The 26610-nt window shown below is 42.3% G+C and overlaps 1 protein-coding gene across 4 annotated transcripts in view; it reads right to left on the reverse strand.

Moving 5' to 3' along the window:
* MGLL (monoglyceride lipase) overlaps positions 1-23732 on the reverse strand; it is a 68395-nt gene extending 44663 nt beyond the window's left edge. The window contains exons 1-4 of one of the 4 annotated variants that reach the window (XM_062585981.1): positions 23571-23643; positions 23229-23332; positions 22023-22161; positions 1012-1118 (exon numbers count right to left, since the gene is read on the reverse strand). In XM_062585981.1, coding sequence (XP_062441965.1) covers positions 1012-1118; positions 22023-22147 — 232 coding nt within the window. In that variant the 5' untranslated portion in view covers positions 22148-22161; positions 23229-23332; positions 23571-23643. The other 3 variants (XM_062585982.1, XM_062585980.1, XM_062585979.1) reach the window with 3 other exon arrangements.
* Between the last annotated feature and the right edge of the window lie 2878 nt (positions 23733-26610).

Genomic DNA, 26610 nt, shown 5'->3' on the forward strand with positions numbered 1-26610 from the left:
GTGCTGTGAGTGAAAGGCAGTCACAGGAACAAATGTGATTGGATTCAGTGAGGTTTTGCCTCTGCTCTTAAAGAATAATGGACTAAATGGCACAATGTCTCAAACGCTCTGGTTGCTAGAGCATGCAGAGGAGAGAGATGCTTCAGTATTAAATTCAGACAGTAATCTGCAAGGATAAAAACAAAACAAGATTTCCAGGTACATGGAGGGCATCAAGTTGCAAGAGTCAGATGTGAGAAGAGGCTACCAAAGGACTATGATAGATGGTTCAAATATATTACCAGGATGCCCCAGCTCACGTGCTTCAGATCTGATAATATCCAGTGTATCTTCTCCACTGAATGAGGCATGTTGCAGAGCTCCTCAAGCTAGCACATGCTGGGCCATGGCACAGCACTACCCAGACTTACTGGCTGGGGGCTGAAGTGGTGTTGCTGTTATAGCACAGCCTTGCCCAAACTCAAGCATGCTACTTTCTCATCAGAGCTAATGTGTATGCTGCCAGCTCTGGTGTCTCTACTGGACTGTGGAGATGTGTTCAAAGGTCAGTGTCTTCTCCATGTCTGTCCACATCCCAAGGGTGAATTTGTCTAGTTGTATGTGTGTATGCAAGCTACGCTGTCATTTCAGCCTCCCCTATGGGATCATTTAGGACAGCAGTGAGCATGACTCCAGCAGAAATAGCTCCTAGTCCCACTTCAGCAATGAACATCCCCCACCCCACCCCACCCCACCAGCGATAAGACAAAAGAGAAGCAGTCCCACAAGGAGAGGTTAAAATTGCCTCAGCAACAATGTTAATGAGAAGGCTGAGGAAAACTCAGGAACTGAGGTGGCTATGTTATAGATTCAATATGGAGATCTTCACAAAGTATGAAAAGAATCTTTCTCTTTTCTGCTGTGGTATAAATATTTTATTGACTCTTCTCTCACTGCTGGGTAGCTTTAATGACATTTGCCTCTCTGAAGTCCTGACCTGCTGTGTATCAAGTGCTGTTTTAGACTACTCACCATGGTCGTGGGCAAATACAAACAAGTTAAGTCCTGTCAGCCTCTGGGCCAAGTCATCATAACGGCCGCAGTGTTCCCCAGCACCATGAGCAATAAACACAAGGGCCCTAAATGGAGCATGAAGGTATATATTGTTAACTTGGCAATCATCCCACAAAGGCTTCAGAGTTGCAAGTAAAAACAGTGTATTAAACTTAGCAACGTTTCAGACATCAACAAATACAAGGCAAATAAATAATGGCTGAGGTGGGTTTTAGCAGAGGAGCACAGATTGCCACCCTGGTCTACCACCAACCTGCTTCACCAGGTGGCTTGGTGCTAGTAGGATATATAAAGTCAGATATAAATGGGACAAACATATTATTCTTTCCCATTTGTCTGCCACCATGGTCTTCTACAAGTTGAAGGTGCATGTGAGCATCAGCAACAATCCTTGGCCTGGCTACCTACATCTTGGGCTGGAGGTTTCTACTGCTGCTCCCACAGTAGAAGTGTTTCCACTGATTTCAGTTGAGATTGTTATTTCTTTCTGATTTCAAACACAAATGTTGTCCATAACTTTTTAGCTTGTAACATTGATGCTACAGAATCTTGCTAAAGATGAAATTTCAGCTAAAGAATAGATCCCAAATAGAATGCAGAACTTTGGTTGGAGTTTGGAGTTTTGTCTTTTGACCCAAATTCTGGTGATTTTACCATTGCAGTTTCTACTGCAAAATAATTGTTTCACTTTGGTGATTATAAAGTGACTCTTACATAATCACAGCACAACTATAGCCAGGGATCATAAAATAAACAATCTAATAGACACTTTTTGAAAGGCATTATGCAAATACTCATCTTCAAAGATTCCAGTTTTACCAATGGTGTTTAATTTTCACCGGAATGTCATTAAATGAGCATGATTAAAGTTGAATGAAATGTCTCATTGTTTTACCAGGCAAAATAAGTAAAGAATTATTATAGTAAAAGTAACAAGGACATCACATAAAGTTTTGCTGGATTTGACAGGTGACTTTTTGAAATCTAGCTTTAGCAACATAAACCTAACTTGTTCATTTAAAAGTACCATCTGTCATCAGAATATCAGCAACCACAAAACTGACTGAAGCCTACAAGTTAAAGATTTTCAGTACATTAACAATTAAACATTAAATGAGCTGACAATTTAAAAGAACAACACTAGTTTACAGCTAATAAATTCCTCAACTTTATTTTGATCAAAGTTTTGAATACATTTATAGATAGTATATTCACTGGAATAAACTGCTTTGATCTTAATATATTTAAACTTAAAAAAAAGATGTTGGATGATGTAGAAACCATTGCTCTAGCTCTCTCATTAGCACCTGCTTCAAAGTATTTGTTAATGCTAGACAACTTGAAAGAGCATCCATCCAAACTAGAAGGATTTTACAGAGCAAACAGCAAAAGCTAACGCAGCAATGCATGGATGCTCTAGTTTCTGTCTAATATTAATTAGGAATGGTGAGGTTAGGTTATGTTCCATATTTAACTTGCTGTGCCTAACAAATGCTTTTTTAATGTCACTAAAGGTTTCAATGTGATTGGTGTGGAGCACTCATTTCTTCCCCTGTCAGCAGATTTGTGAAATTATCGATGCACTTGCCAGACAGTCAGAATTTCAGGATATCTGTCAGATGTCCAAGCTCAAGTGTAACATGTATTATTAGAAATCCAAATACAGAAGAGATGGAGACACTGCTTATATCATGATAGAGACTATTAACTTTCTGCATCTGGGGCATCATTGCTTTGTGTATCCTACATCTCCCAGAGGTGTGCAGAAAGATTCCAGCTAGTGCTGGTGTAGCGAGTCACTATTTTATACGTGCCCCTGAGAACTGGAGACATCATTTAAATGCTTCTGCTTCCACCCATACATAATAATCTAGGATCTCAGACCTGGTCCTGGGTAAGGAGATTGCACCACAATCTCCAAGTCTGGGACTGATGGATCTGTCAGGCATTCAAAACTGCCGATGAAGAGTGGCAGGTCAAACAAGACTGGGGTGTTAACCTGCACACTCCGGACTCTGCAGTACTGCAAGGAGTGGCACTGCTTGCCTAGGATTTGGATGAAGAAATTAAGGAAGGAAATGAGAGAGAAAATTCCTGTGTACTCATCACCCTGGTATCCAGCTGCATTAGTTAGGCTATGTTTTTCTGCCTACGCCTCCTATTAGCTGGCTTTTGACAGCTTCCCTGCTTACTGCCTTACTTAAGCCCTCTGTTACTCTTCAGAGCACCTGTGGTTTTTCTGCTGACTAGGCACGGAGATTAAGGTGCAACTTGGCTAACTAAATACAGTCTTTGATTTCTCAGAGAAATATTACTTGAATGTATGAACTGAAATACATCAAGTGAATGAAACCTGAAAGGAAGCTGGTAAAGAGTGCTCTGTCAGGAAATGCTGTTATTTCATCCCCCCGACAGCAAAGACCTAATTCTGCTTTCATTCACATTGATGCAGCACCATGATTTTGCCTGAGAGCATCCTGCAAGATGCTCAGCCCCTTCATCTTCTCTGAAACCAGTGAGAAGAGAAAAAACTCCAGAGGCATAAGGTGATCTTGCAAACTTTCCTCAGAACTAGTTCTCATTCTAGGAAGGCAACTGTCTTGCATTGTGGAATTGAGACTTTGGACATCACAGGAAAGGGACCTGCGTTACTATTTGACTGCAAAACACGGAATAAAATTCCTGAGAATGTTTGTGCCTTAAAAGCTCTAATGCCAGTGACTGTCAAGCAGACTTAGATTTTTTTAAAAAGTTTTGTTGTATAAATAAGCTATGTTAGAAATAAGGAGTATAATTTCCATGTTGTTATGTCCAAACAGAAGTAGATCTTTGTTGTTGTTGTTCAATATAAAAGTGTGAGTGACTTCACTGACTAAAAATTAAGTCACCTTTACACAGGTCTCTAGGTCCAGCTTTAAGGTGTAAGTTTACAACTCATATATTAAGCAGCCTTGAAAAGCTGAAATCAGTAAAAGCATCATCTGAGCAAGAACTGAAGGATTCAGCTCTTTCATGTAATTTTTCATTTTCCACTACAAAACAAGTCCAGATTTGGCAAACAATACCTGAAGGCAGTATAGCAAATACATGGCACACATATTTTCACTAGCAAGCTGGCATGAAAACACAGTAAGTGATTACATTGACTGACAGCATTTCTTTACTGTATGTAAACATTTTTGCAGACACCTCTGCTCTTGCATCACAGTGTGCTCTTTCCTATCACAATGGCTGAAAAGGAAGAAATACATAACAAAATACCAGCGACTGTTTTCAATAGAAGGGTCTCTATGAGTCATTTAAATTAATACAGAAACCCTGCAGGCTTTAGGATTTTGTAGGACCATAGTGCCTCTGTGCATGACCTCAATGGATGTTTTGTTTAAACAAGTTCTGCGTACTTGGCCTTGTACAAAACTGATCTTGGGAAGAAATTTCTTCATCTCCAGCTTTTGTAATGTCACAGGTGAAATCCTTGGAAACTGGCACGTCTCAGGCAGAAAACATTGTGTGAAAGCTGATCTATGCCTGAACCCCAGGACTTTCATGGGGTCTGTAACCCTAGAAAAGGGAACCTTCATGTAGCTTCAGATGCTTCAGCTAGCTTTGGCTGTTGGAACTGCAATTGCTAAACATCTCCATATAGCACTGCATCGGCTTCTGTTCACGAGGGCACCTAGCTGGCATCTAGTTACACAATCCTCTGGAGCCTTTAGGTGTGCCTGCACACAAAGCCAGGGTGTGAGCTGTAACATGAGTAGGCATCCACGCGCTAGTTCTCATCTATCTAACGCAAGTAACAATTATGGCTATTAAAGGAAACCAGTTTATTAACTGTTGATTGCAAAAGCAGTAATTTTCATAGATCCGTGCCCTTCCAACAGCCTCTTCCCCCTGCCTCCCCACTGCAGGTTTCTATCTCCTGGTACTGCCCATCCTGACAAACAGCCAGGGTTATTTAGCACAATGAAGGGTTAGAACGATATTTTTTCTTTTTACTGTTCAAATCAACAGTCCCTCTTTCTGTTTTGCAAACACACCTTGCTAAGCAAACAATACACACAGAAATGCTGCACGTGCACGTAGTATCGGGCACATGCAGGCATACTTTCCTGAATAAGGGTAGCCAGGAACGGTACAAGTCAGACTACATCATGATGCAATGAAAGTTGGTGTGTACGAAAGCATATGAATACACTGCCTCTCTGTCCTGCTTCTCTGAGAGGTCACTGGTTAGCCTAAGCTTAAGCTACTTTCAACCCTTGCATACTAATCACTGTAACTACAGATAAATAATATATTACTTCTCTATAGCTAGGGATTTAAGCAAAATTCATCAGAAAAGTAGGACACTGGTCCCTGGGCCAATAGGGAGTGGCTCTTGCAGGATAGGAATTCAGGCAGAGGAGCAATAGCAGAAGTAGTTTAGAGGTTCCCACCTTCCTTATTACTGACCACATGTTGCCACCTCTGCACTACTGTTAACTTCCTCCTCCACTGTGCCAGTACAATTCTTTATAGATTATTTCACCGATTCAGTTTATAATGCAATTCCACAATCACTTGCAACAGAAAAACCGAGTAGGAAATAAACTAGCACAGAACTCACGCAAATGGACAAGAGCTCTTTTAAATCAGGCCTCTGTCGTTAAATAAAACATACCTTGAAACTACATCAAAAAGCGGATATGTTATGAAATAGGAAGGCCAAAAATAAGATTTAGGACTTGGACACTGCTAGCACATAAAACACACATTCTTGCTTTGCTTTGTTAATTGATTTAGGGCCAGAAAAATCATATTGGAACTGATCTGGACAAGGGGAATGGTGAGTGGGATGATACGATTTTAACATCTTGAGCCCTCCATGGCCAGAGGCACTTCTGCAAGACCCTTCGCGTGCTCTTTTATCATCCGAAAGAAACTAAAGCACTGAGCTTAAAACAAAGAACTGAAGAAAAGCTTTCTATGACTGCATATATAAAAAATTCAATCTCTTCCACTCCATTCAAAAGCATCTCTCTTCAGAACAATATTTAAGTATTTGCTTAACATCACAAAAGTCCCTTAAAATCATGACTTTCACTAGGACTTATGAAATATGAAATTAAAGTTAAAAAGGGTGCATATATGCTGCCCTGAGTAAGGGCTGATTTAATCACATACAAAACTGCTCTCCTGGATGAGACCCTTGCATCTTAAGCTAATACTATGCTATTCTCTGTTAGACATAATTGTCACAATCCTGATTCTTAGAACTGAAATGAACAATAACCCTCAGTTATCAAAAACATATCAGTGATGGTATTTTTTGGACAGGTAAATGGATAGCTGGCAGCAGTCTTTTAACTTGCTAAAAGAATGTAATGTCATATCTAACTATTTTGCTCCCACAAAATGTTATCATGAAAAAATCAGTTACAGGTATATGTTCTCTTGTTATTTGTGTTCGTGATCCTCACTGATGATGAGGCTTAGTTACCTTTCCCATAATAAGATTAAGCACTCAGCAGCTTGTAACTTTGTTAAACTTTAACCGTGATTCCGATTTTTTACCCTTGCTATTTGGTTAAAGATTAACTTTTTTTGGAAAGCTCTAACCAATCATTTCCAAGAACACGTAGTGCAAAAAAATATTTTGTTCACTGTAACAGATGTCAGTGACCTTTTCTCTGGCGTGCTCCAGAACCTCTTGCTTTGGCCATAAAACCTAACGTTTGGTAGGAGGATACCTTTGCATCTGCTTTTTGGGTTAGCTTTTGCTTTTTTTTGTTCTGAGGTGATCTATGGCCCAAAGTGACCCTGACAGAACTTGACTACCTGAAGGAACTGCTAAAAGCTATGGCAGTTTTGCTGACATTGTGTGCGCTTGTGATTTAAGTGGTTAGCCAAGAATTCAGCCTAGTGACTCCAGTTAGACAAGGAAATTTATGATGGAGTCCAGTGTGTCCCTTGATGCCATCTTTCTGTCTCTAAGTAACACACACCCTGAAGGCACTGAGAATGACAAGCGGCAATGGCCTTGCTCCTAATTTCAAGCCCTGTTTCAAGCAGCCATTAAGCCCAACAGCTTTGCTCGCTCTCTTGCTCAGCTTTTTTTTGGGAAATGCATTCCCAGCCTCTGCTATATTGGCCCATTAATGCTCAGCTTTGCCATGCAAGTCCATAATCTGAATAGTTCCCTCCTTTTTTGGCTAACATTAGACTTTAATGATGTAACCACACCAAGCAATTCTAATGCTACTTTTCACAACTCAGGAGAAAGCAAGTCAGAATAGCAAGAGTGATGCTTGGCAGAGTCTCTGTTGACTTTCCAAAATTGCGCACTGTATAGCACCAGGATGGATATCTCATATGGTCCAAACTTGGGGAAACTCACCTCTTCCAAGCAGACAGACTGAGGCAAGAATCCCTCCTGTAGTAGCTCAACATATAAAAAGCCTTTGAGCACCACAGGACATGCCAAAGGACTGTGCACTATGTTCATGCTACCAAAAAAAAAAAAAAACAAAAAAAAACTCCTTGATTTAATAGGACTTGTGGGGATTAAGATTCTGTTAGTCTGTGTTTAAGGTGGTTTGATCGGTTCTAGTAGAATCAGTAGTTTCATTCCTAGCCAGTACCTCAGCTGGCTATTAAAAAGTAAACCCTTCCAGCAAACTGTGCTTCCACTCAGCCCCAAACGGTTGCTTTTGGACAGCATCCCTCTGACTAGCATGACAGAGGCTTAGGGCTCAGTCTTAAAATCTGTGCGTCTTGATTCCATGAGCAACTCTGCTGACTTCAGTAACTCCACACAAAAATGACTGCATGTCTAGTCTCATAATAAATTTTAAAGTTGCAACAATTCCTTGTCTGCATTGTGTTAGTAGGAGATCTTAGAACTAACATGACCTCCAGGAGGTATAAAATGGGTAGGTTACTCAACTGCACCTGGGAGGGTAGACATTTTAAATCAGTGGAGCAGAGGTAGAACTGCATAGTATAGATAGATTTCTGTACAAAAGGCTCCACAGGATCTAGCTAGAGCCAGCATGAAGCAGTGTAGAGGAACAGCTTATGCTGATTTATTGGAGCTCTTGAAAAAAAGCAAGTTTTCACTGAGAATAACTTGTGAGTAGCCTACTATAGGGAAAAGAGATGAAGGAAAATTCAGGTGAGGGTGAGAGGGAAGGAACTGTTTGAACCTGCAACTGCCTGGCTCCAGACAAATCTCTGCAAAGTTAACATTTGAGATCAGCTGAATTTTTTTAAAGGAAGCTTTGAAATTATATTTTAGGGGACACAAGGCTGAGATCAGAGGTGAAATGCTTGATGTGTAATTTAAAATTCATGGACAGGATCCTTCCACCCCTTTCTTGGCTAAAATTGAAGAGAAGGGATTCTAGGATTACATGGATTGCCTCAGGGAGACACTCCTCCACTTTGACAACAGAGACGGGATTTTCCCTGGCAGAACTGACTGACTGCAGGGCCTGCTGCCCTACGTTTGTAAGACAGACAAGCACGCCGGAGATGGAGGCAGCTCAGGTCCTGGAGCTGCATTTTGCTCATGCTGCTGCCGTTGTACAGAGTGCACTGGTTTAATCCCTATTTTCACCGTAATCTTTGAGAAGAGAATTACGACTTCTCTTTCCGAACAAAAAGTGCGTTGCTCCCATACACCAGACTGAGGAATGGATTACCGTGGGTAAGCCAGGGCAGTTTGGCTGAACTGCCTCCTCATGGGGCTGGCAGTAAGACTGGAATCGGACACGCTTGCTCTGTTCTTTGCTCTGCTGCAGACCTTGCGTGTTACAAGGGCAACCCAGTTCACCTCCTTGTGCACAAGAGAGATAAAATGGAGGTCACATCTCCCAAGGGGAGCTACAAGGATGAATGCACAAAGCATTCAGTGTCTCTCTGAGAAGTCTGTGCAAAGCATTATTTAAAGAGAAGCCATCAGCTGCAAAATTCAAGTTGAGCTGAAATCACACCCAAATTTTTTAGCTGAGCTTTAAGGTGAAGAGGGGAATATTCAAAGAAGCAAAGGAATTTGTGGCATAAATCCCCCTGGAAATCAGGAAAATAAGATTCTTTCTGTTCATTTTATTCAAAATGCATTTTCACTTGTAAGCAAAGTCTCTGCAGATTGAAGACGGCTGTGGGATCATGATGGTCAAAGGAGAACCAACAGAGGGTAAAAGCAAGAGCAGTTTTTGCAGAGCTCCCCCTCCTCTTGTAACGTGTACTGAACCTTTAAAGATTCTCAAAGGGGAAAAAAAAAATTACAGTTTAGCCAGACTTGCAGCAGTTTCTTCTTGAAATCAAAATGCAGGCGCTGCCTGGTGAGCCAAAGCTCTGGGAAAAGAAAAGCTTGTGTAATTAAACGGACTGCACTTTCAAAGCAGGAGCAAGCTACAATTAAAGGGCCAGAAGCTTTATTCTGTGCAGTCACTACCACTTAAACTCAGTGCTACTAACCAGTTCAGCGCTAAATCTGTACTGAACAACCAAAAAGCTATTTTGTATAAAAATATGATTTTCTTCCAAAGTAACTGTGTAAAAATAGTTCTTTCTTACTCAGTTCACCTGCAGTTCAGGTATATTCAGAGCACTGTTACCAGCTCCAGTGACAGTGTGAGTCTACTACTTATTGCTCCTAAAAGCTTACAGCTTGGCAAATCCAGCTGAACCCTAAAAGAGCAAGCCAGTTTTCTAGTTAGGAACAAAGTGTGCTTGATTAAGAGATTAGTTCAGTCCATGCAAGATTGCTCCCTGTATTACATTCTAGCCCCAGTGAGACCGTTTTAGCCATCTAATCTCACCTTCTTACATAGCACAGAAAATGGAATGACACTCCAGTATTCCTGTATCAATTCCAGCACTTCTAGCTGAGCATCTGAAGGTTTCAAAATATAGAAATTACTTGGTAAAGCTATTCCTCTTGTTCAGGTCACACAAGCATTTGGTGACTTTTAAATGCTAGAAACATGTTTGTTTGCTTGGTTATTCTCAAATGTTTCCTAAGCTCTGAGACAAACCATAAAGTGGTGTAGAGAACACTACTTCTCCTTAAAATTAAGCATTGTTTCTTAAGTCCTCTAAAATACATCTGTAGACTTATACTGGTTTCACATTTTTCACAAGCTATTTTTCATGCAGGAACGGAACATCACTAGCAGCCAGAAATTGGGCTCCTCTGAGCAAGGGCTTCTTCACAGAGAGTCTCCCTAAAAATCAATTGCTCTTTAAAATGGGTTTGTTCGCATTTTAGACTCAAGCCATGGCTCTAATCATCTCCAGGCTCAGGCTGTTATCTCACTGAGTAGATGGTACTGATAACACATGACACACAATATTGAAAAAGTTATTAAAGGAAGAATTCAAATCATTACCCTGGTACCTGTATATGGAAGAAACTGAAAAGAACACACCCGGCACAAGAGGATCAGACTGTTTTCAAGTCATTCATTGCAACAAAAACTACACAAATAAAGGGTTAGGGTCAGACATTCTAGGTTTGTTGGAGCAAGTCTTCCACCAGCTCAGAAGAAAGCTATGAGTAAGTAAAGACATGACACTTTACCTGCCCTGTGAACTTGAAATAGTATGATATTATTATTTTTAATAAAGCACTGGGGGTACAATACCCATCTATGGCAGTGGTTTGAAGCACAACATATAGCAACAATTCCCTGAAATACTTAGACCTCATAGCATGGTTTGTAACTAGGCAATTCCACCATAATGTGCTAAGGAACTCTTGATTACTTCCCACACAGAGGCTATTATCCTTCCTCACGTTTACCTTTCTCATCCAGTTTTGTCTGTGGTCTTCTCTGTTGACAGAAATCTTAACTGGTTATCTTTAACAAAAGGCTTAACTTGTAAAAAGTCAAGTTCAGTTAAATCGATGTCACAGATAACCTGAGTCTCCTTGAGCCAATCTTTTTCTGAGTGATTTTCCAAAAGCCAGTATGGAATTATCCTATAAACTTGGAGACAGAAACTCAAGGATTGATTTCTTAATCATAAAGCAGTTATGTATATTTTAACATACTATGAGATTAAGCACATTAATTTCCAGTGAATAATACTCTCTCAGCGTATCCCAGAGCTGCACTTCAACACTGGCCAGCCATGAAAAGAATCTTTGCAGAGAGAGGTTTTACAGGATGTGTCAAAATCAATATTAGGAACTATTCCTCTGGGAAATTAGTAATGTCACAGGCAAAGCGTTTGCCAAAGCTTTGAGCATGTTCCAATTAATCTAGTATTCCACGTTTGCCACAGACCTGAGGTAGGAAAGTAAGTTGAATGTAAACAGTTAAACGTGACATACAGTAATCCTGTTAAGACAGTGATTACTGGAACATATGCTTTAAAAGCTGAAACATTTATTCATGCTTTGAATCAATGTAAATTTGACACACTGTTGAGGTGCGGTGGTTTACCAGCAGATGATTTACCCGTTAACAAATGGATAGAGACTTCTGTCTACCATTGCCAAATCCAAGCCTGTGTTATTTCTAGGTCACACTGAGCCAAATGATCTGTCCAAAGATTTTAGCTACAGCAGGCTTGTTTCCTAAAATGTTCTTTCATTTCTAACACCAAGCAGCTTCACCTATGGCAGTAAGGACTGCCACACTAATGTAAGTAAGGAAATACTTGTCACTAGTTTCGAACACTGTCCTGTTGATTCAGTTTCAAAAAGAGATGTATTAGCTTTAAACATCAGAAGTTGAACGAGGCCTTGACCAGCTTGGGGTGCAACTGCTAGAATGGGAATGAGTAATAAAAATAAAATAAAAGAGTATTTAGTTAGATATGCCATTGGCTGCAATCACTTTAGGTACAGTCAAAGAAAGAAAGCTAAAGGCATGTGGGATGCCTTTTCTGCAGTAAGGCTTAAAATAGAAAAGGAAATCAATACTCATTTACAGTATCTGGCAGTCACTGAACCAAAACATACATGTACACCTACAGCAAGGCAGAAATAACAACATTTATTTAAACCACAAGCTGTTATTCTGCTGCAGGAATGCTGTGTTTTATGTGGATTGTTTCACCAGGAACTGAGAAATACTACATATTTGTGACCATTTTTAAAAAACCTTACCAATATAAAGAGCAAATACTTCCAGTATTACAAATATTAATCTTGTCACTGCTAGATCTGGCTCTGCATGCACAGTGTCAGAGCTGATGTATGAGAAAACAGCAGGGAAGATATTTTGTCTTCCCTCTTCAGTTTTTCTTCTGCCAACTTTGAAGACACCATTTGTGGGATCACATGTGATGCCTGCATCTGTTACATCATGGAACAGGAAGGGAAGAGCATTTCATCACCTACATTGCTACAGCTTCAGAGGCACAAGGGTCTCAGATGAGGGTCGACCAATTGCACTTGCCACGTGGGTCGTGGGGAGGAGGAGCGACCTGAGCTCTGTAACTGTGTGAATGAGAGGAGGGGGCAGGAGGCAAGAAGCAACCATGCGAGTTCCCTGCATGATGCTTGTGAGCTGGCAGGTGTGCACCAAGCAAGAGGGAGGCTCGCTAACTACCTGCAAAGCCATCGAGGCAGTAACTGGCAAGAACGGCATGTCTGAAAATGTTTTGCATTTAGCAAAATGTAAACGGGCCTTGATGCTACATTTAGCTGTGCTGAGTGATACAACCACCTTCCATAAAGTAACAGAAAAGCTCTCACACACAAAGCAATCCTCTGATGGTCAGAAATCTTAAGTTAAACTTCTAAAGAGAAATGTAAACCTATGCCTAAAAATGATATAATGTTTCTACTTAATATGTAAAACTACTGATTTTAGGGAAAGGATAGTGTTTAACAAATTAACATTCCCCAAACACAGAAAGTGAAATTGAATATAAACAAAGTGAAACTGCTGACTGATTTTTTTTCAATTCCTCAGCTTGGAGAAATGTGACTAGTAAATAAATAGCATAAATAATAACAACAGCTGGATTTTTGTACAACACTCCTTAATCACAAAAATCAAAATGCTTTACAAAGGAGGCAACTATTGTTATGGCACAACCACTGGACACAGAAATGAATGGGGTCTCAAAAGGTCCTCTACTCCATTCCAGTATCCCAGGGAAGGATCAATCTTTCCTTCTACTGCCAGGTAAACTAAAGTACAAGAGGTAAAAAGCCTTGTCCCTAGCAATATAGCATGTCAGTGGCAGTGTCACCAAAAACCGTGGGGATGGAAATGCAGTGTACAGTAAATCCTGACCCAAAAGAAATAAGTGGGAGTTTAACAGTGGATCCAAAACGTCACCACAGGTTTGCTGAGTACCAGTCCTGGGCTACGGTGAAACTGGAAAGGAAAAGTAAATTTTTTAAAAGCTTTCTGTTCTAATGAACCTGTGTGTGGCTAGAAATATTAGAAAAACAATATGTGCATTTTCAGGACAACATGTTTTCAGATATTCAGTATTCCTTGTGGAGGCCCTGATGACGACCGAATGCTGATCGCTTGAATATCCTTTTAATGAAATGAGATTATGAATACTGCTCAGAATACAGTTTTTAATATTCCAAATATTGTAGACTAGCTTTCACAGAAGATTGAAAGAAAGAAGAAAAAGCTTAACCATGAAGTCAGCTAGATGTTATCTCTACAGCAGTTAAATTACTTACTGCTTCCTCATCGCTCCTCACTCCTGGCAAATTAAGCCACTGCAGATTTCTGGAGTTTGACAGGTGTATTTGAAATGTCACTTAGGTAGTTTTGAATAGTAAAGGTAAAAAAATAAGCTAAAAATAAGAAAAGTAAGCTTATCTTTCTAGTTGGTGAGCTGGCTAGCCTACCGATACTTAGAGCAAATTAAACTGTCCTTCTGTTCTAAAAAGGCCATGGATTTGAGGGGTTTTTCCCCCCTACTCCGCAAACTTCAAGTTTGATCAAGGAAGACAGAAAGCATACAGAACAAGTCCTTTTTAACACAGGTCAGGCAGATGCCTGAAAAAGTTCAGTAATCTTTTTTTGTCTATCAGCTCTACAGTGGTTTGTGCATTTTCTCCTTATCTACCCATATTCAATACTGGAACAAAAGATTACTACACTATTACCTCTGAATATTTGGTTCTAGCCCAGTCATCAATATTTAGTCTCCTTTTTCTCTTGTTGTTCTCTTTTCTTTATTCTAACAGATTGCTGCTGGGACAATTGTAGCTGAAAAGCAGAGAACAACTAATGCATCACAGGTAGATTTTTAAAAAAATCTCTCTTTAAACAACAAGCACTCTTCAAATACCAAACTCTGGTTTCCTTCAGGAAACTTCAAAGAATAGCTTAGTTTCTTTAGCAGCTTTAATGCAGCAACTTCAGATCCTTCTGCAATGAACCCATTTCATCACTTGCCTGGATGATTATACCAATTTCTAGATGAAGAAACCAAAGCATAGACAAATTAAAGGTGTGCTTCTGTAAAACACTAGTCTCTGTCACTGGCTAATGACTGTCTTGACCATGTTTTTTGCCTGTTCTCTTCTCTTCATTGACTTCTTTATTCTGTTATCTGACACTATAAGTTTTTTAGGTCTAGCAATCTGCCTTTGCCATCACTTTGATAGGATGGGAGGATTCAGAGGCTCCCTCCCATCAACAAGTGACCACCTGCCAAAATACAAATGAAGACAGATCCTGGCCAAAGAGTAAATACGAAGAGCACATAGAAGGGAAGTCCCTTTTATTCCAATGGAAGTAATCATGAAGTATGGTATTATTCAATGTCTTGGGAAACTGAAAACGGCTACACTTGTAGAAAATCTACCATGATGACTACTAAAAGCAAAAACAAGAATGAATCCTTACAGCCATAAATATGTACTGCATCTGACTAGAAGAAACAGATATATTCACACACAAAGCACACTCCAAGACCCATCCACCTTCCTGCTATTAGCTATCTATCTTGTGGATAGCCTGCAGACTACAGGATAGCCTGTATTGACATGGAGGCAGGCAAATCTGACCAGAGCGGAATTTAGCCATCAGCACTGCTTTCCACTGGGTGCTCCCTGCCCATTCCCAAGGCCATACCTGCAGTACTACCGTCTGTCTGGACAGCGAGGCCTTCCTGACACCACTACCCAGTGACTCCACCAGGACTGGTTGCTTTAGAAGGTGTTTATGGTCAGGACAAGCCTACAGTTGGTACTTGGCATTACTGTATCAGTATTTCTCTTCCAGTTAACGAGTGAGATTTTATCGGTCTGCAAGAACAAACTCTAGGATGGGTATAGTTTTAGTGATGCCAAAAAACTTTACCCTGGCAGGGGTAATTTACTTCCTATGGAGCAATAAGCCATATTGATATGGTGAAAGAATCTCCATACTGCTTAAGTAAGAGTATGGATGTACAGATAAGGATATAACTTTGGGATGTAGAATAGATGGGATGAGCGAGGGGATCTGCCCAAGCATAACTTATGGAATCTGATGGGTAGGATACAGTAGTCTCTCCTTAGTTATTTCAGGGTATGAAGAGTCAGTCATTTGCAATCAGGGTTGTGTCACATCTCCTAGATAAGGGACAATAGAAGGTCGTTAAACACTGATGGCTTCCACTCCAGCGGAAGCACATTAGGACAACGGACCGAACCTAAGGAAGCCAGTTCAGCCAAATGTGTCTGCAGGGACAGGTCTTAGAACAACGGAATTTCCCCAGAAGAACAAAGAGATTAGATGTTTGTGCTGGCTCCAAAAAAAGCACAAAACCATAGCAGCTTGAGGGGAACTTGCAAGGAAATACAGGCCAACTCCTCTACAACACGCATCTAGAAAAATCACCTCCTTCTAGCCAATACAACTATACCAGCCAACTTTTGATGTGGACATACTTAGAGTGATCTAAAAGAGTTACTGGTTGGTCCCAAAGGAAGATCAAGAGCGAGTGAGTTCTAACTGAGGCAAGGAACTGCGTGCAGCTGTTTTTATTATTTTGTCTAAACCTAGATCTTTCTTGTGCTAGCTAAGCAAAGACCTCTTGTGTCTGGAACCCTGATAACATTGATGTGTTTGTCAGCTTCAACTACTGTGTCACGCTGAAGAAATGGCTTAATTATTTAGAGTGCTCCCAAGTTTGGTGATCTTAAGAAAATGTATATAATGGAGTCTGAGAGGAAAGCCAGTGCAGGGCCAGCTCAGGCTGAAAAAATGCTGAAGTTAGCAGGCAGGTGAAGAAGGCAGGGCTCTAACTGTTGAGTGTCCAGCTAAGGGAATTCCATCAGGGTCATGATACAAAGCCAGTACTGACTATGCTTGTAATCTCACTAGGAAATGAACTATTTGCATGAGAGAAGCAAGGTGTATTTAGCCTTCAGTCTCCGGCAGAATCAGGAGCAGAAACTCAGTCTTGCAAAACAATCTCAAGAGCATCTTCTTCTTTTCTCATGTCTCTGCCACCACCTCTGATATTCACGAGGCAAAGTTCCCAAGAATTCATCTAGTTAGTGGCACTAACTAAGAATGATTCTCTTCTATAGTCTTGGGGCCAGGATGAAATTTTACTGCTTTGCAATTCACCACAGGAAAATGCTGAAGTCATCTTGTTCTAACACACCAACATCCACAAAGCTGCACTGTCTTCACAGGAGAGTTGCACACTTGTGTTCCGATGCTGACCTGAACAATGCAGGTATCTGAGCAAAAGGAGCAGTTTAATAACACTTGTTATTCGTTAAGCAGCTTATTAGCTTTTTTCTTGGGTTCCATGGCAAAACAGAGGCAGACTGGTTTCTGGGGAACATTCTTGTGGAGTCTGAAAAAAATTATCCTACTAATGAAAGCTGTTAGAAACATCTATAGCAAGAATTGAAGCTGCTCTCCTGTCTGTCAAGAGTCCGTCTTACGTGAAGCTTGTTTGTTAATTTACCCACCCTCTAGAAATGAAGAAGAAATGCCGAAAGGATGCCCCGTTCACAATGAATAAAGCTGTCACATGGAGCAAAGAGAACATAAGCATTAAAGGCACATATATACAGCTGACGAATAGAAGAGAGGCTTTAGCGACACAGGCAATAGCAACATTAGTCTGGAATGTTGATCTGACAAGGACAATCCTTAAGCAAAAATCTGTTATTTCCCCTGTGCACTGTGTATGGAGGGAACTGAATTCATCCTAGGACTAGCTATGCTGATATAAGGCACTCAGCACCAGACAAATTTGGCCCTTGTGCATTTGTTTGAAGTTGACCTCATTAGTGAAAACAGAAGTGTTGTTTCAGAGTAACACTGGATTAGAAATTCCTTTAAGGAAGCTACCTCTTGCTGGCTGGTAGACTGGTAGCTCGGCTACCACCTATTTAAAGAAGCCAAACACAACAGAAATGTATTTAATGCACCAGACAGCTATTTTTTTTATTTTTATTTTTAGAGGCTAACGCTGCACAGTATAATTAAAACCACTATAATGAGTGACTTAGTTCCTTTTGCTTTGACTTTGCTTCAGCTTATTTATTTCTTTATTTATTTATTCATTCATTTTGGAAGGGTCTGAAAGTCATATTCAACTTTGTCATCTGCTCATGCTGAGAGCTGTGCTGTTTTTCTGGAAATGCCATAGAAATGCTGGGTAATAAGGTGCCAAAATCAGCAAGCAATATTCAACAATTTAAAGGCTGGTTGAAGTATAAAGGCAGTTTGTATTCCTGCACCACAGGCAATTCTGCAAAGTCCTTGGGGAAGAGAGAAATATATTTTCTTCTTATTGGATTGGTCTTTCAGTGCTAACAAGTCAGAATGAATAGCAGGCATTTTTCAAAGAGTAAAATCCAAATAATATGTAAATAGAAATGCGGGTGTTTCTTGTTTATTTCGTTTTGTATTTTTAATCACCCTTTTCAGATGTAGAACTGAAAGAATACCTACGAGGATAGGGCTTACTCAAACAATTGCAGCTGGGTTCACAGTGTTTAATGCTGAGCCAATCTCTTTTACTTCACCTTAACAAGCAACCAGGAACTCCTATGTGGCCTTCTTCTGTGTCTCATCTTCGGGCAGCCTCTTCAGGCAGACTACTTCAATTGCTAGCAATCATGTAAGCATACCTAGAGACCACTGTGTGGAAAGACACACAAGTATCAAGCTGGCTAGTCAGATAATTATTTCTGCTTTATGAGGAAGCTCATATTCAAATACCTTTGGGATCCACTTTTTCAAAAGCTCCTCTAACTGCAAGTGTCCCAAGCTTCCAAACTAAAGTAACTGATTTATACTTATTTACAGGGGGGAAGAGATGAACATAACTTTCTCTATCTGAACTCAATGGTAGCTGCAGGTTATCAGCACCTTTAAAACACTAAGCTGGGTTGATAAATCTCAAAGGGCTTACTCGAGGTCACACAAGGGGGCTGAAAGTGCTCTAGATAAAATTGTTTGTACTTATGTAAGCAGTGACAGTAATAACTGAGCATCCAGAAAACTCTAAGGGGATACAGAACAGAGAGGAAAAGGTGGTCATCTCTGAACTTCTCCAGGCCCTTTAGGAGCCTCAGAGGAAATGTCCTGACTTCTCCCTGCTTTCCTTCCTCTTCCTTGTCCCATCTCTATTCTTAGTGGCTTTGTCTGAGAGCTGGGAACAGAACATGGTCTCTTAGTTCTTCCTATTACCTCACATTTTCACTCAGACCACTCAAAAGTGGTGGTAGAGATTTTATCTTTGCATGCACGGAGCTGTTGCTTTTGTTTATACTTTGAAGACTACTTTCCCATTAAGGTAGGATTTCCTCAGCTACTTGGACATGCCATAGGCATGAGATCAATCTGTTTTGGTATCAGTGTTTTAGTTCCTCCAAACAACATTAAAATGTACTGAACTTACACTGCCTAGCCCACATCTTAAGCTTTGCACTTACCAGAGAGCACTCAGTGCCAAAGAGCTGCCTGTTGTCATGCTCCATAAATCTTGTTGTTGGCATGATAAAAGAAAATGACACCAGAATATGCTGGTCTTTTCTCTGTGCTGCATCAACAAGGCCACTTAATTATATCTTGTGATGAAACTGGCTCAACAAGTTGGGCAGCTTGCAAGGCTGCTTGCTGGGGAAACTGCAACTGCACTGCTGTCAGCAGACAGCAGTAGAGGACATCCAATCCCCAGCTCTCTGTTTGGGAGTGACCTCCTGCCCCAAAAAGAAGTAAGTGGAAAACAGTGCCAGCCGCCCTCCTTAGTCTCATTAATACCTACTCTCTCTACCCCATCTAATCGCTATGACATCGGAGTGCCTTTGTGTGTCAGCTTCCTGTGAAGTAATCACCTAAATCCTCTTCAAAACAAAACAGATCCTGCAGAGGAACTCACAATAGGTGCCTTTCACTCGCACGACAACCTTGGCCTCGGTGGCACTTACAACAAAGCTTCCATATGTGCACCAGTATGGGCTGATCAGTCAGATCAACACCACACAGGATCAGAGCCTGGCTACCTCTGAGCGCTAAGCTAAAGATCCTTACAAAATTTCCCATCTTCCTGACAAATCGTTTTAAAGAAAGGCTACAGCACATCAGTCCCCCACAGCCCTTATCCACCTTCGCGGGCCTGCTTGAGGAGAAAAAAGCAACGCGCTGGTTCGGAAGGGCAATGTCTGGCCGCTGGCCCCCTTCTCGGAGAGTGCCCAGCCATTGTTTGCTGTTCAGCCCCAGGCTCGGGCTACTTTTTAATTTTTCCGTTGGTAGATATCCTGTTTTTTCTTCCTAGGCGGGGGATCAAGGATGGTAAGTTCTCTTCTAATTGAAGTCAATGATAACCTTCGGACATCTGCAGTGAAAAGGTATTTCTACAGCTCTAGCTGGGATTAGATATATAATGGATCAATGAAAGATCCCGCCATTTGATTATTATAGCATCACTCATTAATGTTAAGATTTCAACCTGAATCAACAATTGAGTTAGAAGATCAAGAGTTGCCTTCAGTGTTAGAAATTGAATAAATTGGTAATGGGCCTGTAAAAGTCCCCTGAGGTGTCTCTGCCTTTTCCTATATGTATGTGTACCATTTTTGCTGAACATTTAAAATGAGATGAAAGTTGCTAAGCTTCTACATATGAAGCAGAAAAAGCTGAGCTACTTATGAAAAGTGAGAGGAAAAAAATGTATTTTTGGTCTGCCTTTCTGTCAAAGCACTTCAACAGCATTCCTGAATGTAGAATCCAGGCCCTCACTTGTTATTCGGTTACTTACAATCTCCCTCACACATAACAATGCAAAAAAAGCTAATAATAAACTGTATGCCCACGCCGTACACACAAATATGCATGCACAAACACACACACTTAGGAACCACTTGTAAATGAGCAACACTGATCCCATCTACTTTGTTGTCACAAAACTAGGGCAAACTCTCTTTCAATTAACTGCTTGGCGCACAGAGCCCTGAAAACAATTAACTATCTGGAGGACTTAGACACCAAGTTTTAACTTTCAGTTCTTTACCATCCTTTCATTTCTTGATCAAAGATATATTCATTCACTACTAATTTGCTAAGAAATTAAAGATGAAAAGAGAGAGCAATTCGATAATTCAGTGAAGAACACTGTGGGCAGTTAATGATTAATTAGCATTATAATACGAGACAGGCTGGTTTCACAGGAGAAGATTGTTTTGATACCAGTATTTTTCTGTAGAGGAAATCTTCAGGCTGGTGCAAGGACTATGCAAAATATCAACGCCAAAAAGTTTCTTCCCTGTTTCTGGAAGGCAGTAATTAGAAGTAACCAATAAACACTCCATGGAGCAGGTGATCTTAAACCAAGGTGGATGTTCTAGAGCCCAGTTAACACAACTGACCTACAGTGGGCACCATCCTGCTCCTTGGGGACAGGGTAGCAGTGGATATTGCTTAGCTGCTTGCCTACCTTGCATTTCATTTCCACAATGTATGTCACTCACAAGGCCCTGTAGATTGGTTGGCATGAAACCTGAAGGCAGGTAACTTGGCACCTATCCATCTCTCAGCACACCTACAGGTTGATTTGGAGATAGAAGGATGTCTAACCTATTGGGTAATCAAAGAAAAAAACTAACTCCAAACTACTGCTTGAACAACTTTTTCCTAAAATATTTCCCAGCTGTACAAAATCATTATAGCTTATCCTGTCGGCTTGCAGAAAAAGAAAAGAATAAAACAATACCCATATTTTTATAATGTAGCTACTTATGCAGGAATACATGTCAAGCCAGAATCTTAGAACAGATACTGTCAGAAAGAAAAAAGACCATAAACAACTAAGGGAACACTGAGATAGCTTTCTATAGCAGATCATAATCAGCACATAATCAGCATAGGAATCTGTTACAGGAAAGGGATTATTTAAATTATGAAAAAGGTGCTATTTAAATTTCTCTGATTCTTTGTGTTTATTACCGACTTCAGTTTTGAAATCATAGACAGTTTCCAGCAAAGGAGCTCCCTAAATCATTACTAACTACAAATTTTAAAACACTCAAAAAAAAAAAAAAAAAAAAAAAAAAAAAAAAAGCCCAATACAGTCAAACCGAATCCTGCCTTTTGTCCCAAGACTTCTGCGATTACTGTTCAAACTGAATTCAGATTCTGCTGTTTAAAGTGTTGACACTAAGAAAATTAAAAGCAGGAGACATCCCTAAGCTTGTATTGCTTTCCGATTGTCTGCGGTAATAGTTCGACGATACCTATTATTGCTGATAGGCATCAGACACCTGTGTGCACCACTCTGTGGCACTGCCAACCTGTCCAGCTGTGCATAAAATGAAAGTAACTCTGTGTTCCACATTAGTAAGGCCTACTTAAGTGAGTAAAGGTTTAGAGAATACAGTCTTTACAGTAGCTTTCTCAGATGAAGGAAATGTCTTCTTAGCTGTTCGGTAAAGCTGTATGCACACACTCCTATAATGCTAGGAATGCCATAAATAATATTTACATGAACAGAGTCTTATTTATTGATAGTAGAAAAGAGTATTGCTTGAAAGTGCTCACCTGGGAGTTCCTGCTGGCTTCCAGTACCTGCAGAAGAGGTATTGCCCATCAGCATTGATGATATGAGGCAGGTCCTTATAAGGGATGTTTAGAGGACTCCGCTTTGGTGAACTTTCCTCTGGCATTCTGGAAGAATGACCTGCAATGTGATGGAAGAAGCAAGACATACTTTAAAAAAGGTGAAGGCAGGATAGAGGCTGATAGGCTCAGTAGCCACAGACATTTAAGAAAGTCAATCAGTAAGGCAAGCACCACTGATGGAAGTCTCTCCTCCACATCCCAGCCAAAAAATCTTCACTGCTCTAAAATCGAAGCCTAGCATTTTGTGATCAGAAAAGGCTCACATTTTGGGGGAGGGTATTGGAGGGGGGAAGGAGAGAAGATAAATCCACCATCACTACTTCATTACAGCTTTCTCTCCCCCACTTCTCCCATCTGTGTTTATTTTTCATCATTTTGTGAAACATCTTAAAAAGAATATTTTAGCTGCAATCAAGTGCAGATTGTGCAACAACCACTACAGATATGAAAAAACAGCTGCATAAAAGATTTATCTCTGCCTTAACATCTCCAAAGAACAGCAAAGGGTACACAGCAGAGGTATCTGCCACTGTGTCACTATTATGATCTTCTCTGACATCTCAAACAGGAAGGTGGTGGTGGTGAGAAATGAAGCATTTCCAGGAGAATTTGTCACAAACCTGTTTTCATCCTGTGCAAGGGTTTGCATTCTAGTGAGAAGCTGGCATCGCAAGTCAAATGCAAGCAGATAAGGCTTTTTGTATCTCGCTATGGAGAAACATTAACACTCCACCAATCATGCAGCCCCCACAGGTCCCCGCTCAGTTGCCAGCTGGTCCCTCCTGGCCAGCTCCGGTGCGCCGGCAGGCTGCGCTGGGCTCGCTGGAGCTCCTCTTCCCCGGCTCGCTCACTCTTTAAGGAAAGTCGCTTGGGTAATTCACCACTTCTTGTTCATTTCATCAGTTTTTCTCAAACAAATTGCGTGTGTGGGCTGAAGTGGCGGTGGTGGGAGGGGAGGCTGGGAGGGTGGGGGAGAGGGAGGGCTGATGAGTGGGAAAGCTGCAGTCCACTTTCCAGAAGCTGCTGCACACATCAAAGGCACCTTGAACACATGCAGCTGTAGCAGCCCAGAAAGTTACTGTTGCTGCAGGTTGTTTGCAACTTTACTTCCTTCCTGTCACTTACTGTTTCAAGGCCACGGCGAAGGGGGGAAGTGGGGAGATCTTTTTTCAAAGCGATCTCTGCTGCGAAGCCATCTCGTGTGCAAACACAACTTCACCAGCCTCTAGCTGCGAGACGGGGGAGCGGGAGGGAGGGGAGGAGGAGGGATTCAAACACCAACGCGATCCCAGGTTGCAGGCAAGAGGGTGCTGATGCAAACCCCGCACACGCATCCTCCTCCCGCCTCGGCAAGGCAGAGCCTCCCTGCTTCCCCGAGGAGAGCCGAAGCCGGGCGGCTCCGGCGCACGGTGCCGCCGCTCCGGGCTGCTCCCAGGGAGCCGGAGGGAGCGGCGAAAGGGAAGTTACCGGTGGCCGGGCGGTGCCGGGACGCGGTCGATGGCCCCCGCTCGCCTCGGCTCGGCTCGGCTCGCTGCCTCCCGCCGCGGCTCAGGACCTCATCGCGCTGCCCGAGCGGCTCTGCCCGGCGGAGCCGCGGCTGGCAGGAGCCCGGCAAGGCAGGCGCACTGGGGCCAGCGGCGGCGGGAGGGTGGAGCAGCGGGGCGGGGAGGGGAACGGCGCCGCGGCCGGTCCGCGCTTCGCCTTGCGAGGCGGGGGCCGGGCGCAGCCCCCCCCCCCCCCCCCCCGAGGCTACCGCGGTCACCGCCCCTCCGCGGGCGCGGGGCGGAAAGCGGCGGGGCGCCGCGGGCGGAGGCGGGTGGCGGCCGCGCTGCGGGCAGCGCTGCACATGGCTGGAAGCGTCCTGGCAGCGGCTGCGGGGGCCGCCGCGCTCGGCCCGGGAGGAGCGAGCGACCAGCGCCGCGCTGCTCGAGGTGCCTCTCGGCAGCGCCGAGGCCGTCGGGCGCCGGCAGCGCTCGGGGGCTGCCCGGCGCCGCGGGCCGGGCTCGGGCTCGGGCTCGGGCTCGGGCGGGCGGGGGGCGGCCCCGCTCGGCATCACCTCCTCCCGCTCCGCGGGGGCCCCCGCGGGGCTGCCCCGCGCCGGCTCCGCGCCGCGGAGCTGAAGCCGCCGACGGGGAGACTCGGGAGCGGCGGCTCAGCCGAGCGGCGGCGGGTGCCGGGGCGCAGCCAGAGCCCCGACGTGCAGGGCGTCCCCCCCCCCCCGCCGAGAAAGCGGCTCCCCCCCGTCTGCACCGCTCCTTGCAGGCCCCAAATCAAAACCTCCCTGTGCGGGTTTAGACGGGCAGCTCTTAAGACTTCGAAGCCACACCAAAAAGATGGAGTCTTTCAGCTACTAGTGCGGAGGAGCACCCCAATACCTTGATTTGCACTCTCACTCATGCTATAAAAAGACAAGTTAGAGTATATAATTCATACATATACACAATCTAATAGTGTGCATGATCATCACAGACTATATACAATACCTATGTTGTTACTGTATAATTTTGAATGTATTTTACAGTATGTTATTTGCTTATGAGAATTGTCACAGTAAGGTTCCCTTGAAGTTAAAATACCTTCCCAGCTTTAAAGGATCCAGACACCGAACTTCGTCATTTAATTCTGGTAAATGCTTAGCATTTATCGAGTACTTTGAAGTACTGCCTATACTAAGAGCACGGATTCAGGCCTTTTATGTTTCATCATGATAGTATAAACTTTAATTTTTAGATGCCTACATGTGCACCAAGGTCTCAGGCTTTTTAAGGAAAAGCACCTATTTACAGTATTTTTTTAAAACCAGGCAATGGCTCAGTAAGTCCCAACCTGGGAACAAAGACTGAGGAAAGGAAAGAAATATATGATAATAACAATAACAATAAAGGCGAAACCTCTGAAATGATCCACATAAAAAAGGAAATCAAAAGCAGATTTCCCCCCTTTTAGTGTCATTTATATTAAATGCCTTAGAGGGTTTTTAGTTATAACCAGCAAAAGCAAGATTACATATTCCCATAACTGCTATAGTTAAAAACCCCCCAACATTTATAGCTCTTCATAACAAGCAAGATTTAGGTCAGATGGAGTCTTAAACAGAGCCCTGGGAACTGCACTTGAAGGTGTATGATTTGCTGGGCCAGCTACTGCCTAAACACTGATGGGTGGTATTAAAGAGCTATCACAAGCCAGCTCCAGAGCCTGGCGAAGTAAAGGCATGTATATTTATTGAAAGGATATAGATCAGATAATAACTGGATTAAAAGAATGAAAGAGAGAAAGAAGCTCCCTTCCCCTGCTCACACAATTTATCTGCTGGGAACACTACTACTTCTCTACAGTGATCTGTGAAACTGCCAGGAGCAATCTCCTCTTCTGCTTTGAGGTTGGGAATAGCTGAGTTCCCAGCGCCACAGCTAGAGGAGGAGGAGATGAGGAAAATTCTCCTTCTAAAATCCAGGATAAAAATAGCTTCTCAAAGAAAGTGACCTTTGCTGGGATATGAGGGCAAGATCCTATCTTGACGGACTGCCTTGGTCAGTCTGGACACAGATTCCCTTGATATCCAGTTAACCTCAGTGTAGTTAACATTCGAGTCAGCAGCCATGTGTGCCAGGCCCAGAGTCTCACCGGCGCACAGGAGCTCGGCGTGGAGGAGTTGGAATCCCTCCTTCCCTGCTCCACAGCTCTCCAAGAGCCCCCAGGAATTTTGGACATTTCTTCTCATGGACATCCCCCCCCCCCCCAACACACACATCTTGTAATTATTATTTCTTACAGAAAGGAATGAAAATCAAGTGACTAGTTACCTGATATTTTTATGGAGCTTAAGCTGTAAATGAAAAGCCACTTGAGAAAATTGTGTGGATTGGGACTGAAGGATTCACCCAGCCGATACCAAAGCAGCATACAACTTCAGCAGGGCAATTATTGCATACCAGTCTCTCAGTGAGAAATCAAAGGGATGTCTGCGCATGCAGTATTTATGAGACTGTAACATCTTCTCTTTTCTCTGTGGAGTGAAATACATTTTGGAAATACAGTTTAAGCTAAATCAACTTCTTAATAAAGAACAGAAACACACTGGTGAATCTCTACACTAACTCAGCAAACGCTTAAGCCTTGTTGGGAAAGATATTTGTTTTTAGTATTAAAGACTAAACCTCGCTTAATTTAAGCATCTCCACTGACTCCTAAGGTACCCACAGGAGCACAGAGGAAAGGATTTAGCCCTCAAATAAGGCAAATTTTAGGAAAAGAATCAATTTCTCAGATAACAAAGAAAACATATATATAATGAAAAACTGTTATCCCAGCAAGGGGAAAAAGAGAACAGGCTAGAAATGAGGGAAAGGAGAGAACAGGGCAGGTAGAAGAGAGCATGGCGGGCTGGACAGTAATTCTGATGATGTGGTAAGGGAATGACATATGATTTTCTTTGTGACTTTTATGCACAAAATACATTTTTAATGGATCATATCCTGTTGGTATGCAGAGGTGAATGGATTTT

Source organism: Rhea pennata, chromosome 12, assembly GCF_028389875.1.
Source record: "Rhea pennata isolate bPtePen1 chromosome 12, bPtePen1.pri, whole genome shotgun sequence".
Taxonomy (NCBI): Eukaryota; Metazoa; Chordata; class Aves; order Rheiformes; family Rheidae; genus Rhea; species Rhea pennata.